Source organism: Trichoplusia ni, chromosome 10, assembly GCF_003590095.1.
Source record: "Trichoplusia ni isolate ovarian cell line Hi5 chromosome 10, tn1, whole genome shotgun sequence".
Taxonomy (NCBI): Eukaryota; Metazoa; Arthropoda; class Insecta; order Lepidoptera; family Noctuidae; genus Trichoplusia; species Trichoplusia ni.
In genome coordinates, this window is record NC_039487.1 from 329,942 (window position 1) to 349,932 (window position 19,991).

At 34.7% G+C, this 19,991-nt stretch overlaps 1 protein-coding gene across 17 annotated transcripts in view; it reads left to right on the plus strand.

The window, feature by feature from the left end:
• Positions 1–2,914, plus strand: part of LOC113497889 (twitchin) — a 128,711-nt gene extending 125,797 nt beyond the window's left edge. For all 17 annotated transcript variants that reach the window (XM_026877660.1, XM_026877659.1, XM_026877663.1 and 14 more), the window contains 2 exons: positions 2,273–2,442; positions 2,646–2,914. In XM_026877660.1, the coding sequence (XP_026733461.1) occupies positions 2,273–2,442; positions 2,646–2,852 (377 nt within the window). In that variant the 3' untranslated portion in view covers positions 2,853–2,914. The remainder of the gene's footprint in view (positions 1–2,272; positions 2,443–2,645) is intronic.
• Positions 2,915–19,991: the final 17,077 nt, after the last annotated feature.

Here is a 19,991-nt window from a genome sequence, read left to right on the forward strand (position 1 = left end):
ATAGCTTCTTGATAAGGTACATTACTAATAATATTATTTTCATCTCCTGTGCTGATCAATTTGGAACTAAGATCACAGGGCGAATGGACTGGATTACAATCTGTCATATTGAATCTCTGTAGAATTTTTTCTATATAAGCAGTCTGATCAATATAAATTTGATCTCTGGCCGCGCTTTGACTTATCCTCCAGCCAATAAAAAAATTGACAGGTCCAAGCGATTTCATTTCAAATTTACTTTTAAGTTGTAGCTTGATCTCTTTACCTTTTTCCTCATTATTATAAAAGATTAATAAATCATCAACATAGATCAATATAAAGATGATGTTTCCATTATCATTTTTGTAGTAAATACATGGATCAACAGACGTACTTTCCAATCCTAATTGTTTGAGAACAGAAGTAAGTTTCAAATTCCATTGGCGACTAGCCTGTTTTAAGCCATAAATAGACTTATTTAATCTGCAAACTTCTTGTCCGTGTTCATAGCCAGGTGGTTGATTCATATATATTTCAGCATCTATATCTCCCTGCAAAAATGCTGTAACTGCATCCATTTGATCTATATATAAATTTTCTTTTACAGCTAGTGCAAACAAATATCTTATTGAAGTGTGCCGTACTACAGGAGCAAAAATTTCATTATATTCAGTTCCTTTCCTCTGTCTGAATCCTTTTATTACTAATCTTGCTTTGTATCGTACAACTTCACCATTTGCATCTGTTTTCATTTTATAAACCCATTTGCAAGGGATTATTCTTTTGTCTTCAGGTAGAGTTACCAATGTCCATGTATTATTCTGAAGGAGCGATTCATACTCGCTATCCATAGCTTCTTTCCACTCTTTTGCTTTTGGGCTTGATAGAGCGTCTTCCACAGTCTCTGGTTCCTTTAATAATGCTGATGAACATGTTGATTCCTCTTCATAACAAAAATAAGTAGTAGGTTTGGGTTTGATATTCCTTGACCTCAGAGTTATATTTCTTAATGGTATAGAATCGTCATCATGTTTTTCCGGTGTGTAATCTGGGTCATTATCTTTTTCTGAATTCGACATATCACTGCTGGCATCATACAATTGTTCCTCTTCTGAACTTTCACTTACTAAAGTATCGGTATCAGATTCTTGTTTGGCTGTTCTTTCCTGTGCTTGCAAAGAAGTAAGTGGCATAATTACACAATTATTCCTAGCTGTGTGTTCCAAGAAAACAACATCTCTACTCTTGTATATTTGTTTTTTACTCTCATCATACAATCTGTAGCCTTTAGTATATTCGCAATAACCCACAAATATCATCTTAGTAGCTTTTGAATCCCATTTTCGTCTGCTTTCTTTTGGTACATGAACCATTGCGTGACAACCAAATATTTTCATGTTATTTAAGTTTGGTCTTTTACCTGTCCACAATTCATATGGCGTCTTGTAGTCCAAAGCTTTTTCGCTGTTGTGGCCTCTTGTACATGGACGTAATTAACTGGGTCCACCAACAGTATTATTTTCGATTTTGCTTTCGTATTTTTCTTGCTATCAGATTTATAGGCTGGATCAGATTCAATCTCTTGCCACAATTCTTCATGTTCGAGATAGTTTTTTACGGCAAACTTCCAACTTTGGTAATTTTCTCTTCCAATTAGTTTCTCAATAGTACCCATTGTTATTTGTGATGCCATTTTATTAAGTACTTTCTCAAAAAATAAGCTGAAATTGCTGGAAGAAAAAATAAGCTCGCCGGTAATGGCCGATTTTTATTTGAATTTTTAGGTTAATTAACTTTAATCTAATTGAATCACAGCGTCTATATTTTGAAATACTTCCCTAATATACTATCGGACATACAGGCCCATAACCTATTAGAATATGTTAGTATTTAAGTATTTACTTGATAGAACTAGGAAATTAAATAATAACACGAACTGAGCAAATCGACAGAATAATATAATGTAAAGAAACAAATGACAAGACCATAGATTAAAAAGGTACAGAATATAAACTATGGATGGCGTTCAGTGTTGCAATTAATCATTTCAACATATTTAATGTGTGTTAATATAACCAGGACCATTACAATACTTAAATTTCGTTTAGCGGATTCATATTTTTTCCCAAATAACAGTTTACTCTCCTCCAGGATAGCCCAAATAATTTTGGACTTAGCCAGAGCTCGTGGCGGTGGCGAGTCCTACACCAAGACTGTTTACCCTCTTAACCTCTTACAGTACATATTACCTATTATGTTAACCAAAAACTGAACCCACATTATCTTCGACCAGGTGTATACACATGCGAGGCCTTCAACGACGCCGGCGAGTCGTTCTCGTCGTGCAGCCTCGTGGTCCGCGTGCCGGGCGAGGCGGTGACCACGCCGGCCTACACCGCCTTCCCCGCCTCGGCCACCATCAACAACGCCGAGCCCGCCGTCTTCAGCACTGAGCTGGATAAGGTATGGATTTGGATGGGTGGGAGGAAGTCAGTAGGTATTCAAAAGTAGGGTATTGGATTATTCAAGATATGAAGATATTTCAGCAGAGAATTAACTAAGTCGGAAGTTTAAGATAATTAAATAACCTGTGGGTGTAATTCAAACAATACAGATAGGTTTAGATTAATTAAAAACTTATCCTAATAATAATTTGTGTTCCACAGCCACCACTCCAGCTCCAGTGGTTGAAGGACGGCAAGCCTATCGACGAGACGTCAGCGCGATACAAGTTCATGATGGAGGGCACCTCCCGCTACAGGCTGGAGATCGTGAAGGCCAGCCCCGACGACGCCGGCCAGTACCAGGCCCGCGCCGTCGGCTCCAAGGGAGACAGCCTCGCCGCCTTCTACCTGAATGTCGTCGACCACTAAACTATGGACTGACTGTGGAACCCACAAGGGACCCAACTAACTCCCCTGTGGGACACCCACAACAAATATTACAATACCTATCTAACTGGATGCAAACGATATATTGAGTATGAGTAACGATTTTTATACAATTCGGAGTCTAAGTGTGTAAAGCAGTTTTTTTATAATAATAAATTATTTATTAATAAACAAGTTACGTTAAGTGTTACACCCTGTCGAATGCCTATGAGAAGTCGCCTGGACGATCGAATCCTCGTACGCTCTCTAGTCACTGTTAACTTTTAAATGTTATTTTATTTATTTGTCAACTATTATCCGTTGTTATTTTTTTGTTTATTTATCGTCCTGACCTAACAGATATTGCAGCTTATTTTAAAAAAGCTTGAGTTTAATATATGTTGGCATAGATTGTAGGCCAGGATCCCGGGCCGGGCCGACGCCACCACGGCGCGACCTTCGATCCTCGCTGAACAAAATCTGTATAATTATTTTTATATAAATTTAACTGTATTATTTAATTGTACATAATTTAATTTATATCATGTGACCGCGTAATTTATAAATAAATATGTATACTTAAAAATAATCATATTGTTTGATTTTCTTTTGTTCCTTACCACTGTCAGTTGTCATCTAAAAACTATCTTCAACAACGGCTCATCCCTAATAAAAGCTTTGTAAAGTTTTGAGAATCTCAAAACATTTTTTTTGTCTCAATCTAAGTTTTATTTCACCACAACCATAAAACCAAGGCCACGAGTACTCACTTTTTACCTCTCTATTAAAAAAAAGCAATAACCATCACGACAACACAAATCTTACATTCCATACACAAATAACATACAAAATCTATTCAAGTCCCAATTCAAAAAGCTCGCATCAAAGAAACAATTTTATCCCATACATTATAATAGTAATCCAAATCTCTGGCCGTCAGACGTGACTTAGCACAAACTTGGAGTATATTCAAAATAATCTTATTTTAAAATATGAAATCCTTAAGAACGAGTTGTAGGAGTTTTTATTTTTTATTCGTCGGTCGGAGTGACGTAGCATTAAGCGGGCTGTATGTAAAACTTATTAAGGCTCGCATTGTTTCTGGCTGTTCCTCTTGATACGATTCTTTATCGTTACGAAAGTTAATTGTTCGATGTACCTATATACCTGTAGTGTAGACTGACCTGTAGCATTAACAGTTTCTCTAAAGACTATGTGATTAGGTAGGTACCGGTCAACGGTGTGTGTGAAGGATTGCAACGCATTGCCATACACCGATACAAAAACGCGGATGACGTAGCACGGCAGTTGAGGTTTAGCCAGCAAGCAATTACCCATTTCCTCCCCCGAGGAAGTTCAGTCCATGAGGATTCCCCCACCTTAGCAAAAAAAAGGTACCAGTCAACAACAAAAGTAGAGTCAGGGCCCCAATTCTGCTATTTAAAATGGCCGATGAATGAATGAAATTTGGCTTAAAATGACAATTTTCGTTTCCCTTAAGAATTTTTCTACCTTTGGAAATTCAGTGTGGCACGCTTAACTCAAGGTCAATACAATTAAGTTTCAATTTTTGTATTTGCAAAATGCTTTACAGAATAGGAATAATTTGTATCCATTGTAAAATAGCAGAATCGGAGCCCAGATGTTTTGCGTCGAAGTTATTCCAAAGTACTTATGTGACCGAAGTATGACCCAGCCACCCCAGCACAACGGACGAAAAAGAGTTCTGACGCAAACTCCGTTTATTAGTATTGAATTTTTGATGTGCTGTTGACTACTTAGAAGACAGTACTTTATCTGTTTAAAGGTGCAAACAAAGTTACTTAAAAAAAAACACTACGGGAAGAAAAAATTACCAAGTCAAATAATTACCTACATCAGTCGTTTAAATTATTTTACATTCATTTGTATACAAAGATTTAGGTAAGAGCTACCCAATAATATATAACGCCTTTTATTACCAGAGTCATCTAAATACCATATATTTAACATGAACATCTAATCTATTCTCATAGGTAATAATCTAGGTTATGACGTAGAACAGTCTATCCGAGACAAACGTTCTAAAATAACCGCTAATTAATTAACAAAGACATTTATTAGTTCTAATTGGCTATGATATGGGATGTTACGCGAGCAAATCAAAACCTTTGTACCTATCGGTGTGAAATTAGGTATAATAAGTTGATTTAGCATAGCTTATGCATATGCCTAAGGCAGCAGGGAATTATGATTTTAGCAAGAAATAATAAGACAAGTTCTAAGTTACATTTCAAATAAATATTTCTATATTTTAAATGTAACTTAGAACTCGGCAAATATTTTTGTTATTCAATGCAAAATATCACTAGACACCCACTTTCAATATTTGCCGGTAAGAAATAAATCAGGGTAGATAACTCCAATATCGAGTATGGGTTTAGATCCGTGATAATAATATGACAAAGATGAAGCCGTTATGAGCTATTGATTTGTTTTGAAAACTCTTGCGTGCGTTTGTTATTTTTGATTAATTCGTCAAAAAATATCAGTTTTCGTGGGTGTTAACGATAAGTTCACACAAATACTTGCCCTACGTGGAGATCGAACCCGCGACACTTCGCGTTCAGTGGTTCTTTCATGGTGATCTGAACCACTCGGCTCTCAAAAACTGAACCTAACTATTTCAAACGAAAATCGTTAGAGTTGAACAGTTTAATCTTCACGGAAGCCCTTTAGAGCTGATGATCTCAACATTATAACCCTATAACAATTAGTGATTCAATAAATATCGTTTAAACACAATCCCAAAAATCTCAGTTCATTAACGTTAACCACAAAACCGTTCAATTCTCGGATCCCTTTTTTATAGTCAGTTAAAAACATATGGCGTCAGAAATAAGAACAAAATATATATCATATCTCCGCCATATTTCAATATTTATCACTGGATCGTTCTTTTCCGAACGAAATTCGTAAAAGGTAGGCTTTGTTTGTGTTTTTTTTTAAGTTCGTTGTCTGTTATTATAAATGACTGGTCAGACGCATTTTGATTTCCAAACGTTTTGGAATATCTTACGTGCTTGCTCGGTTCATTGTGAATGTGTTTCGAATTGGATGCGATTTATTGTGAATTCTGATATTTTGAAATACTTTTTTAAGACCAGTAATTGCTTACCAAGGTTTGTATTTGATCCTGTGATATTTGCGAGATCTGTCATTCAACGATTTATCGCGAAATCACATCACATGACAATCTCCTATCTAGATTTACCTAAGCTGAATACTAATTGACTCGATTGGCATACATTCACGCATTTAACTGATACGTCATCGTACAAAATACAAGAAAAAGTGAACTATCCATAAAGTTTCGACGATCGAACAAGCTGTATTCGGAGACCTCAACATATTTCTATCGAATGAACAAGATCCTATCGCAGTGGGGTAAATAAAACAAACAAAGAATATTCTTTCCCTCAAATATCCCTTATTACTAACCCAATTTTAATACTCCGTATCATTCGAGACTTTCTTAAAGAAAATTATTTATGTGCACGGCACACAAGTAATTAATATAATCGCCACGACATATTTTATTACTTACTCGGGCCGGTAATCGAACCCGGTGCAACGCAACAAAAAGTCCGACCGCCGTGGTATCCTCTTTGTGAGTTTTAACTCATTTTTGTAAGTTCAAATCATTTCTTGGTTTTAGGGGTCCTTGGGGTTGATTGCGAAAAAAATATTTTTGAAAGTTGGAACTTTTGCAAGTAACGGAGCAAAATTACTTACCATTAAAAGCCGTTATCAATATCCGGTCACGAATTACATGATTCAAAAAGAGACAACATAGAATATTTAAACGGCCGTAAATCGAATATTGATGTACATTTTACAAAAAAAAATAACTGTAATAAATGAAGACGTTTCTCCAACTTTCATCTCTATTTTTTTCAAACACAAACACCTTTTGAACATCAATAGGTTAAAAATTCTGTTCTCTATTTGATTGGCAGCGTTATAATTGAAAATAGCCAGTAGTTAACATATTACGACAGTAATGGTCGCTAATGGATGTAAAAATCAATTAGGTACGGGACCCGCGCGGCGGCCGCGGTGCGCGCACGCCCGCGGTTTTCCATATCTTATTTGATTCTTGGACTGCGGACAAATATGGCATGGAGATGGCTTTTAGTATACTTTATTCGTTTTTTTTTTAAACTTTGTAGTAGAATTTTCGTGGTTTGAATAGACCTCGTAATTTTAAAATATTAAATAAATCAAGATTATTTTAAAATAATAACGCTCCGACAATACAGTAACGAGACGCTTGACGTCACTTGTTGAAAAAGAAAACAAATCGACAAATCCTGTTCTTTCAAATTTGACATTAAATTACTAGAGTTCGGTGCTATGCAGCCATTTAAGCATCTTTCTAATTTTACAAACACAAAAGTTTGTACGTATGGAAGTTATTTCCTGTTTTAGGCAAAAACCACTGAACGGATTTAGACGAAACTTAGAATACAGATAGTTAACACATAGGACATAGACACATAGCTATTAATCAAAATTTTATGTTACCGTCAAGGTGCCAATTAATTGTAATTTGCCCAACATCAATATTGTAACGGTTTTGTATAATCTTTGGAGACTCTTAATGGACTTAGTTTCCACCAGTACAGACTATGGTTAACACATTATGGGTGTATGTAGTAATTATATTGCCCAAAAATTTACATATTTTTAACAAAAATCTTCATCATATACCGTCTCCATAGTTTCCCGTGTGGTTGCACTTACAATAGTTTATTACGTCGTCGGCGCGTCGTTTATTTGCGCGATCGGCTCGTACTGATTTAAAACGCATGTGTCTTCGGTTCGATTCCCCGGCCTTCATTCTGTAACTGTTGGTAACAATGGTCGCGCGATTATTGCGTTGCTGTTGCCGGTTTGGATACTCTGTTGTTTCACTAGTATTGAAATTGTTTTAAATTAAACTTTGCTGCCTTATTAGAATCATCCTGAATCCTGAGTCTTGATAACTTCTAAATAAAACTTTGACTGAAATTATTGGTCTTAACCACTTTCAAGCGGTGGTCAAAGCCATTGTAATTTTTACACGCTTTTTATTAGCTTCACCTGTATGTTTGTTTGTATGTTTGTTTGTAACCGACTTCTTTGGGCGCGATTTTGACCCACTTTAAACGGCCAGATTTCGTTCAAACTTTGTAGATTTATTGAGGACCGATGACAATACACTAATTTGATAAAATTATTCTATTTTTTAATTTGTAAAATATGATTTTTGTTAATTACTTTTTTCTGTTATGCCATGCTCACCATGGAACACTAATCGATCCTATTAGATTCCAATAAAGTAAAAGAAATATTGTTGGTAAAAAAGGTACAAATACTCCATTTGAAACTTTACAATCCTGTATCTTAGCAACAACTGGTCGCAAAGCAACTGATCGCTATCTTTACACAATAAGCCCACAATCGAATTCGTTTTAAGATTCTTATTCACTGCTTGCCATCTACTACTTACAACTTTATTATTTGCTATTCAAATGAACTTTAATTCTTTGATGTAAGCCTCAATATCGAATGACCTCAACAAACAAAAAAATTGTACTCATTGCAACAATTTAACTTCAACAACTTTAATTTTGCGGCTGATTTCGTTCAACACTCGAAGAGATTAAAGAGAAAGATTGAATTGACAACTGCATTTAATAAATTTGTTTTATAGTAACATCAGTAGATAAAAGTTATTGATATATTTGGAATTTAAATTGCTGTAAATCATTTCTGGGAATCTAGAATTAGACTTTTGAGTCTGTTTTTAGTGTAGATCTAAAAATAATTGTAATACAAACCGTTTGTAACGAGTGCACGTTTTTACTTCATATTATTGTGGACGAGGGATTCAAAAGACTATTATTTGAGGCATGACTTGTAACTTTAGTTTACAAATTGTGAACTAACAATTCATCACGGATCATAGAATTACATTAAACATTTTCGCATTAGCAAATCAAAATAATATTTACTTTGTAAACTAGATATTTATGTGAACAATTATTGTATTAAAAGCATCATTATATGACAAATATTTAAAAAAAAACTAGTTTCTACAAATAACAAGATTTATATTTCCACTTTTCTCGAACTATGATTGGACAATTAACTTACATTATTCATTAAGCCTCACAACCTTTTTTTTCAAATGGGTAAAAGAGGACTTTTAAATGTCCCACCCGAAAACTAAATTTATATAATAAAACAGCTCTAATCACAGAAAGCGACACAACCTAATTACGTAAACAAAACAATTTATATTAATAACAATCTCACAATGGCGGCCGTTTAATCGGTTTCGTTGCTAGCCTTAGGTGTTATCTGAATCCTATATCATTGCACGCCCAGCGGATAAAAAACGATTTGGACCGCGTAAGGCGAAATTAAGCGAAACGAAACGAGAGGCCATGAATTGTGGATTCTGTTTTCGATTCCGACAGTCGCGGGAGATAGGCTTGCTATTCATTGTTATGGTAATTAGGTAGTTAATTTGTGATTTTTAGTGTAATTAAGTGCGATAGGTTAGTGTCGTACATGTTGACTAAACAGTGTAGAACTAGGGTTTCGGGTACCAAATGTATTTGACAATAAAAGTATATTTAGTCCATCAGACAGATTACAAAAAAATATTATAAATAATTGAGGCCGATACAGTCATTTGAAATCTTGTGTGACGTCACTTACCAGTACTGTTTACTAGCCCGTACTACATACATTTCATCATCTTAAGTCCTTTTAATCGTCGTTACTTTTTAGTGTGATAAAAACAAAATCAAATTCTGCCACCAGGCCCATCTATACTAATATATAAAGCTGAAGAGTTTGTTTGTTTTATTTGAACACGCTAATCTCAGGAACTACTGGTTCAAATTGAAAAAATCTTTTTATTTTGTGTTCAATAGACCATTGATCGAGGAAGGTTTTAGGCTATATAACATCACGCTGCGACTGATAGGAGCGAAGATACAATGGAAAATGTGGAAAAAACAGGGTAGATATATATCTTCTAACCACGCGGACGAAGTCGCGGGCAACAGCTAGTATCTTATAAACCGTGATAGGTAGAGAGTTAAGACTTTATAGATGTATTTCGGTTGCCGCTCCAAAAACAATAATAACTGAAAATCTGTATCAAAGTTGAGGAACGGTTGTTAAGGTCATTAAATTTATGGTTAAACGTTTTCTTTTGTTAAATCCAATTATCTTAATATTTGTTGTCAGGGTAAGGTTTATTTATTTGGGCTTGGAGGTCTACCACTTGAGAAGACTGCAACCTACAGAGGAACAGAGAACCTAAGGAAGGCCTGCAGTGGGACAGTAATGGCTGAAGAAAAAAGAGTCATGGCAATGTCGGCTTCGGTAATCACTCAAAACATCAAAATCGTTCCAAACATTTATAAAGATATCACAGTTTCAGACAATCAGACTTATAGGTACGGAATCTTCCGAATTCAGGCATTACATCATTTAGAAATATCACCTGGTTATTATCATAAATCGCTAATAACTGAGCTTGGAAACGATACCAAAAAGATTTCATAAAGAACTGTGCTCTCTGTATGTTTGTTGCTAAAAAGTGCTTAGTTTTTGAAACGAATTACAATGAAGTTTTATTAAGAAACTTTACTTAATCCTGAAAGTTATAAAACTTTAAGATATGACACAACAATTATTCTTTAATCAAAAACATTTCCACGTGCCAAAACTAATTGCTCTTTGAATCAATTTCTTCCCCAGGATCAATTACTATTAACAACACAGTACTTACAATAGAAACCAGTAATTATCAAAGTCTTGTAAACGCCAATCTATATGAAACAATTAAGGGCAGGCGAGTCCGGGGCACGACGCTAACACCACAATAAGTCACCGGTGCCCGAGGGTCTTTCTTCAAATTTTTATAATACTCGGCCGATGACCCCGCGCCCTATTGTCTCTGCCACAAAAGGGCGTTTAAAAAAAGGCCCCGAATTAAAAAAAGACCAAAAAGACCAATATTCCGTCATTGTGGGCCTGTCATTGATCATTTTTCAAAAAACCCACAAATTCCTGTCCTAAATTGAGTTTCGTTTGAAAAGGGTATAAAATAAGGACTCGAATAGTGTTTTTATTTTTTTGAGAAAGTGTTCGGTTTTTGAGGAAACGTGGGATGAAGAGGGTAAAGATAAGGATTGTGGTATGCTTTGGAGGAACTCTGTATTAACAAGTGTCCTCTAATTGTTTAGAATTTAAAGGGAATCTTTAGCTTTATTGAAGTTCTGTAGGATGTGTCGAATAAAGATCTGAGTATTCAAATAAACATAGCTGATTGGCAGATGATGCATTTCTGTTGCCGCTTTAATAACAAATACTAAAAATTATATTGGCACTTAAGCAACAGTTGTCACCGCCAGTTGTCAAATTTAATATAATTCAATTTGTTTGTCTTTAGCCTGACACTTTTGAGCTTAACTCCCACAAATTTAATAGGCTTGCGAGTATGTCAATAATACGAAACGCATTTAATTACACAAATCATTACTATATAGAAAGTTTCGTGATTATGATTAATCATTAAATGAAGCAACAGTTTATTCACGCGTATTTATCGGGAGTGCCCGACTAGTTTCGGACAAAACCAGAGTCCTTAATCGTGAGGTGACAAATCATAATGTCACAGTCACACTGCAAATAAGTCATAACGCATGATTGCAACAAATTTCGCGATTACATCTCACAATGATATTGTTGACCAATCATTTGACTGGACTCGAGGTCTAGACTGATTCAATGAACTAGATCTATACGACATAACATCATCATATACAGGGTGTTTGGTGCATGGATAGACATTTTTTTGGGAGATTGGGACCGTCATTTGCTTGTTCTCAGCGATCTCAAAATGTCGTTCAGCAGAAAGTTGATGTCCGATTCTATGTTATGCACACAAAAAATCATAGGAATCGGTCAAGCTGTATCGGAGGAGTTCAACTACAGACACCGTGACACGAGAATTTTACATATGAGTATTTAAAAATATCCAAGTTATCAGTAAAGTTGTCTTGTACTACTCACAACGTCTACTTAGTTTGACACTAGATGGCGTTGTCTGTAAGTTGCTTATTGTCTATTAATTAAAGTTATTAGCGTTCACATCTAAAGCCTGGGCCGAACTGATTTATAAACAAAGCCGGGCATTGACAAAGGGGATGTATAGACGGACAAACAACAATGTACTTTTATTTATAAGTAAAATGTATGTACGTCCGCGCGATCGTACTGCCTTCACCCATACATATGAATTTTATGAATCGAGAATAATGAAGCTGTGGAGTCGATGTTAATGCTACAGATTTTTATTTAATTAGTCTTGGTGTTTTTATGTGAAGAAATTTAATTGATTATTTACTTTATTTAGGTTTTTGTCGAAATTCGGGTAAGTTTTGTTGGTCAAAAGTAAGAATAAACAATGCGTCAAAAATATATGAATTTTATTGTTTTGGACTTGATTTTGTTAAGTCATCTAGTCAATATAATTATACAAACGCTACAAGTCACAACTTTTACTAGAACATTTCTCATTAACAAGCACTTTAAATGACAAAATCAGTTTACGGCAACATTAAAACATTTCAAGATTTTTTTAATTTAACTTCACAACATTTAATTACTGAAATATTCCAAGAGTACGAATAAAAGCATTGTCTACTCGCGGGAGGCGCGTGCGCAGCGCGGCGGCGGGCCCGCGGCGACGTGCATCGATTTATGCCGATACTCGATAATTAAAAACAATCCGCCATATTCCTTTTTGTCTCTCGTTTTATTCCCGTTTTCGTTCATCCCTCATTTGATTGTGTTTCTTTTTTATTTTTATTTTATTTTTTATATAAGTTTGCCTCCTTAAACGGCTGAGAGTTTTTGCATTAAACTGACTATCTACTCGTTCGTTTCGGTTCGTATTGCATTGAGACGTTTTAATTTATATTTTTATCGTTCCTCGGTGTGGGACCCGCGCGCTGCGTACGCGCACGCTTTGTTTCTTTATATTACATCGGTAATGGATTTGTACTTGCTTTGGTTATTCGGTGCAGTTTATACGATTGTATCTTAGAGTTGAGAGTCAATTATTTTAGTTTATCGATGTAATACGAACGTAAATAATAATCAGTTGTGTTATAATGAGTGGGCTTGAAACGTTGTTAAAACTAGTTTTCTGGAAATATAATGTACCTATATCTGATTGTCGGCAAATGTCGAGAGACAACAATAATGGTTACTTTAAGGACTCTACATTTTTGTAATTTACAACAAACCTTTACCTCCGTGTGACGACCTCCGTGGTCGAGTGGCGTACGCACCGGTTTCAAGATGTCGCTATCTCTGAGGTCCCGGGTTCGATCCCCGGTCGGGTCAATGTAAAAATTCACATTTCTACATTGTCTCGGGTCTGGGTGTTTGTGGTACCTTTGTTGTATCTGAATTCCATAACACAAGTGCTTTAGCAACTTACTTTGGGTTCAGAACAATGTATGTGATGTTGTCCGCATTTATTATTTATTATTATTACCTGGGGGGTAAAAACGTAAAACAAGATTATTAAGTTGAAGAAAACTCATGAGTAATGGATCTTGGACTGTTTTCTTGTATGACACAAACATGAAACGAAAGTATAGCATCAACGCTCATATAGTTTATAAATGTTTTGTAGTGATTATTCGGTTGCGGATTGGATCCTAGCGATCGATCGCCAAATTAATTATCCTGCTTTTAATGGTTACTGCTCCTATTTTATTACAGGCAGTGCAGCAGCAAACCTCTTGATATAATATTGATTATCATTAAACTTTATCAAATTTTTCAAAATGTTTTTCAGTTGTCTAGTACTTATAATACAAGCTAAACTAAGCAAGTTTGAGACTAAATGGCGTTGTGTGAAAGTTGTTGCATATTATTATTTTAAATTAAAATTTTACAATTAACAATAAATTTCGTTGTTTTTTCTTTGTTTTTAATGATAGAAAACACTCGAAAATGTAGAGATCAAGTCAAAGAACAACTGAAACTTACCATTCAACGTTTCGCATTGGTGCAAACGATTGTAAAAATATCAATTGGCTGAGGAATCTATTCTATACCAACTAAAAACCAGTTACAAAACAATATTCCCACAGTTCCTATAATTCTAAATTATTCATTTAAAGTCCCTCCTACAATATTTATCAGTCCAAAGATGGCCATATACCATAACGTATGTATCTCTGCAATCTCTAGATTTCCAACGTTATGCTATTTAATTTCAAAAGATTATATCTCTAGGCTGTGTTGCGTCCAACTTTCCAGGAATAAAAACATTTATTAATACAATTATACAGGCCTTTATTAATATGGTCTATGATTGTGTAGAAAAAGAGGTTTTTGAATAGCATTGGGAAGACTTGATGGAATGTTGGACTTGAATAGGACTTCAACCATCTGAAGTTGTAGCGTTAGAGGTATGGATGAATCTAAAATATCTAGACAATCGACGTTCCTTCCTAAGCTACAGATTTCAAAACCAAAAAGGACATTTTCTTAATTTGGTTTTGAGATACCTCCTAGTAATAACAATTATTTTTTTATTTCTTTCTATTACTAAATAACTAAAATTTCGTCTTATTTCTTTTTAGGTACGCGAAATTTACATCACAACTTTAAATATGATAGCTTTACATTGCCTTACTGAATAATACTGTTAATATTATTGTAAAATTAGCCCGCAAAAAGTACACAAACTTGATTTATTCGAACCAAAGGTTAATAAATGGCTTTCACAATACAACTGTCTATTTACCTGATCTAATATTATATCCTCAATACCCGGAGCAGATATCAACTGTCAACCACGTCATAGAGATGCGAAACTTTACGGCCTCATTTAATCTGTACCAGATAACGAACTAGTATTGTGTCCCGGCGCTGTTTGAGCCCAAAAAATCAATATTGACCTTACAACAAAAGGAAATTTTGCACTTTTTTAAATTTCAACACAAAAACATGTACGATAAAAAGCGGTCCAGGTGCGGCGAAAGGGTTGACTGGTATCGCCATCCTTTTCTGACTACATACAAATGTTTGCTGTCTCGCTCTATAACCCTTTGATGGAGGGTGCGTTTTTTTGGGTCAAATCTTGTATTTTCTCATTGATTATATATTTTTTTTCGATATAATGAGATATTGTGTTTCGGGGTCTTTGTTGAAGTTTAAATTCGAACAGAGTGATTTGAAATCATTTTGTATTTTATGGTTTATGGGGCAAGCTGTGGTTTATTACTCTACTTTCGTGCTATTAAGCTATATTAAGGGATGATAGAAAGTATTCATAGCACCTGGATTTAGTCCTAATGTTTTAATAGTTTGTTTTGGACTTTAAGAGTCACACACAGATATTTTATTATGGAAAAAAACACTTTTTAAACTCTAAAACATCGCTTATACTATATTGTAACTATATTGTAACTATTGTTTATTTTTAAGTAAAACATAGGAACTATGTTAAACTTATAAAGTAAACACCACAAATGCTCGAGTAAATTTCAAACTTTTGTCCTTTATCGACGTTAATAAATTCAAACTGTAGTAGGTATAGCAAAACTTTAAGCAAGATGGCTTATTTTCAACTGCTTTTAAAATTTATTATGTTGATAATAGTAATGGTAGACGCATAATTAAACTTAAATAGACTCATCATCAGCCTTTTCGATACCACATTTTGTTCAGCATCCAGTCTAACTAGTGTTGTGCAACGTTGTTGAGCGAATACCTTTCTGACCTCCTCAAGTGTCCTCAACCCAGTCACCTGGACTACACCAAACCCTTAGTAAGACTGTTTGTCAGACTTTGTAGCCTATAACCACTGTCAAAGATATATAAATAACTGCCGGTTTTAACGTGCTTTTTGAAACATGGAGGGACTCGTTATGACATAGATTTTCACCCAGCTACTGACCAACCGTATCAGGAGTATCTTAAACTATCATCGAATTGACTAATGAACTTAAATAAATACCGCTTCTGCTTAGTATTCAACTAACTGTAAATAGCCTTAAGAAGAAAATGTCAATCAAAACAAACCCGACAAATAAAACAGTATGTATCTAGGCAATGAGGTTAGTCCATACATATTAGTCATTCTTAGGACACCACTATTTCATCACGAACGCCGCATGCAATACTATTCACGCAGCAAACGCAAGACTCCACGAAACGTATTTATAAATTAAAAAACCACCTACAAATAAAAATTAACAAGTCAAATACAATTTCGGCAATAACGGAACGTACGCCATGACATTTCGAAAAAAGAACCGATTGTTCTTCGCCTAGGCTGAGCAGCGCGACGCCCACGTCCAAAATCTAACTAACGCGCGAGAAAAAAATAATTAAATAGAATTGTAATTGTGTAATGCCCCGCCATCTGTATTGTCAACACACCTGAGAACGAAGCCACAATACCCGTCTTTGTCACGCTTTATTGAATCCTTGATGTAAGAAAGGGACAGAAACAAGAAATCGGTTCATACGAGATGTGGAAGTGACAAAAAACTCATGCTTCCTGTGTCTTTCGTATCATTTGAAAAAGGAATAACGCTTGCGTAGTATATTGTACGTCGGCAGATAAATCATATAAATTATTTTGATTTTGTAGAATAGAACATTTTTTTGTCTTAGAAAAAAGAGTTTTGCTTGTTCTGAAAATTAATAACGAGATATAATATAAGATCCAAAAGAAGAGTTATTATATAAGAAAGTAAATATTAATTACATCTTTACGTTATTACCTAATTATCAACATTTGAATAGTCTATTTCTGTGGCTTAAGTCTACTGTATTAATTGTATTGTATTAGTATACATTTGCATTAATCACTTATGCATCAATGTTTGTCAACTTTACACTTACACAATCTCATCAAAATACCTTACATTTAACGAGAGGCAAGTTAAACAAATAAATAAACATTTCATCTGAATTCCTCACATGGTCTACAGTCACGGTGTATGAAGTTTTGACGTATTCCATACAATGTGGACTTTTTAACAATTCGAAAATAGAACGTTTTTAACTTAACCCTTCCATATTTGACAAAAAAGAACTTTTTTATATTTAGATGCGACGCGCACCGAACAGGGATTTAGCTCTTTTGAATTTAGAAACTGTTCGAATATGGAAGACGTTCGAAATATGGATTAGAATAACGGACATCGGAAAGTATGGAAAAAAGGGTTGCCATATTTGGAAGATTTTGTAATATTTTAAGTGGTTTCGTCTCGGCAATTCAGTTCGTGGAGTCGGTTCAAATAATATTTTATTTTATTATGTACATGATACGAGTGTGAATGCCGTGTGGCCTTGAGTTTATATTTAGGCGGTGATCTGCTCTTTATCATAACTCCAAACTTATTAGAGTTGCTTCAAGTACTTCAAAAACACTTAACTTTGGGATTATTAAGCACCCTTTATAGTAATTAAAATATAAATAAATACTGTAGTACGTACTGTATCAAAATTTGGTAATCCACGTTTTAAAAATAATAATTTAAAAATATACAGTTAAGAACATAAACTTCCGGACCTTTCTTTGCTTCAAAAATTAAAAAGAAAATAAAAAAATATCCTTTTTACGCAAGTTATCATTACAACGGTTATCTTTGATCGTAAAAAATATCAGATGTCATACAACCCTTCCAATGAAAAGGAACGCCAAGAAAAAGGGGTATTTTTTGGTAAAAAAATATTATACAGTGTAATATTTTGACAAAACTGTAGAATCACGTTACGGCCGGGTGTGAGGTAAAAAAAGCGGGTGAAAGAGTAAAAAGACAGATTTCTTACGGAACGAGATTTCGTTACAATGTATTGAATTTCGAATATTTATAATTAATTTTTGGGTCCACTGTTGGTTTGTATGAGAAACGGATGCGTCGGTTTTTTGATGACAATGATTTTTGAGAATAGAGTAAACATGTTTCGAATCGACCGGAAAATTTTGGATCCTATATTAAGTTTTAATTCATTTCTGTGCTGCAAAACCCATTTCTGGAATGTGTATTTGTACCTACACTAGGTAAACAGTCTAAACACAACGTTTTTTTAAACTAAAGATTCTTGTCTAAATTTTCAATAAGTAAGTTGGGTGTAACTACGTTCCTTAGTAAAGCGAGCTTCAAATCCGTTCTCAAAACTTAAAACTAAACTCAAATCCAAACAATTTACAACAAAAAATAAAACAACCAACAAGGCCTCAACAATTCGACACGTTTTTGACAAAGCTATGTAACCTTTGCCAATAAAACAAAAATATGGCGACGAACAACAAAAAAAAAATGCTGAATCTCAAAATATTTCTAATTAGACGGAGTTACGGACAAACGAAAATATCCCGACTGGACCCGTTATTAAATTTACCAAAATTTAAACAAAACTGACATATCTCAACTATGCTGGATATTTGGCGCGCAAAAATTTTGACATTACATTTTTAAAGCGCGCGGTGGGAGCGAGACGGGAGACCGGTGAGCTTGTGCAAGAGCGGGACGGGTATAGGAGCAGTGAAAGTGAATATTTAAGCGATTTTTATTGTGTTTTTGTATTATTATGTTGATCTTGTGGTCTATAAGTCACAGATCTTTGCATACAATACAGTTATGACGTTATGAGATACTTTTTTGTGCATTGTTACGAAGACTTGTATGTTGATCTCATGACGCATTTCACGTAGGTATCGGAGTTACTCTGTCTTTTCGATTTATAAGGAACTATTAAAACTGATGCTCAGATAGTTAGAGTCAAGTTGATCTTTCCTGAGGAAAAGAAATGTATTTTTTAAACTTTGTTTAGACAGTCAGCTTTCCAAAGAAAAAAACTGTATTGAATTTTGAAGCTCAATATTGATGGATATATAATCAGCAAAATATTAGCCTATAATCGTCCCACTGTTGGGCACAGGCCTCTTGCTGTATAGGGATGATTCGATTATGGATCACCACGCTAGCTGAGTGGCCTGGAGATTTCAGATTCCTACATTTCGAATCTAGGTTTTCTCTAATCTTCACTATTTATCAGTAGTGTCTTAAGATTACAAAGAAAGAACATATAACTTTGACAAAGTTACATTGGTACTTTTCCCGCGCTGGGATCGAACCTACATATCGTGCATACATTCATAGAAACGCAAGACCACCACGAAATTACTTGTATAATTAATCATGTTTATTATATGTAGGACGAAGCGTAGACCACCTCCGGACTAGATAAGTAGGTAAATCAGAATTTCCTTCCCAAAATCCAGAAAAAAAACTGAGCTTCTGGATATTGACGACCGAACTCTACAACCTGAAAATATTAAAAGAAACAGGATTAACCTCGGGACACACTTATGCTTTATTTTATTAAAATTCTTCCAGTTTCTTCGGATTCAGCAGAATACTGTAATTTACAGGGAGCAGCCGCTTATCTGATCTCCACAAACATTTTACTGGGTAACATTTTACTCCATATTAAGACTGCCATTTCATATGTTTTATACTTATGCCCTTATACTTTTAATAAGAATTCGGCAAATACAATAATAAATGATACAGCACCATACACGATAAGGTCGGTTTGAAAAACGCACATTTCGCGTCGCCCACGCTTGGCGGCCGGACGCGGCGAATTTCCAAAAGCGATCTTTTTGCTCCGAAGAGTAATTTTCGGAAAATTCGTGCGCGCGCGCCGCCCGTTTAGCCGAAACCGTAATTATGCCTATTTCGATCGACGACTTTTTCGACTACAATCAGTAATCAAGATTATTTTCGCTTAACATGTAATAGCCGGTGGTTTTGACGATATTCAGAAATCGTGTTTCTGGATTTCGATCATAAAATGCTTTTAATTTTGTATTTTAATGATTTTTCTGTACTGACAAAACATAATATTCCATACGAAATCTGGCAAATATTAACTGAGAGTAAAAACAAAGACAAATAGGTACTAATTTAAGTATCAAAAATAAAATAATGAAAAAGTTCGAACTTTGATCTTGATAACAACAGCAATCATAAAATTGAAATCATTAAA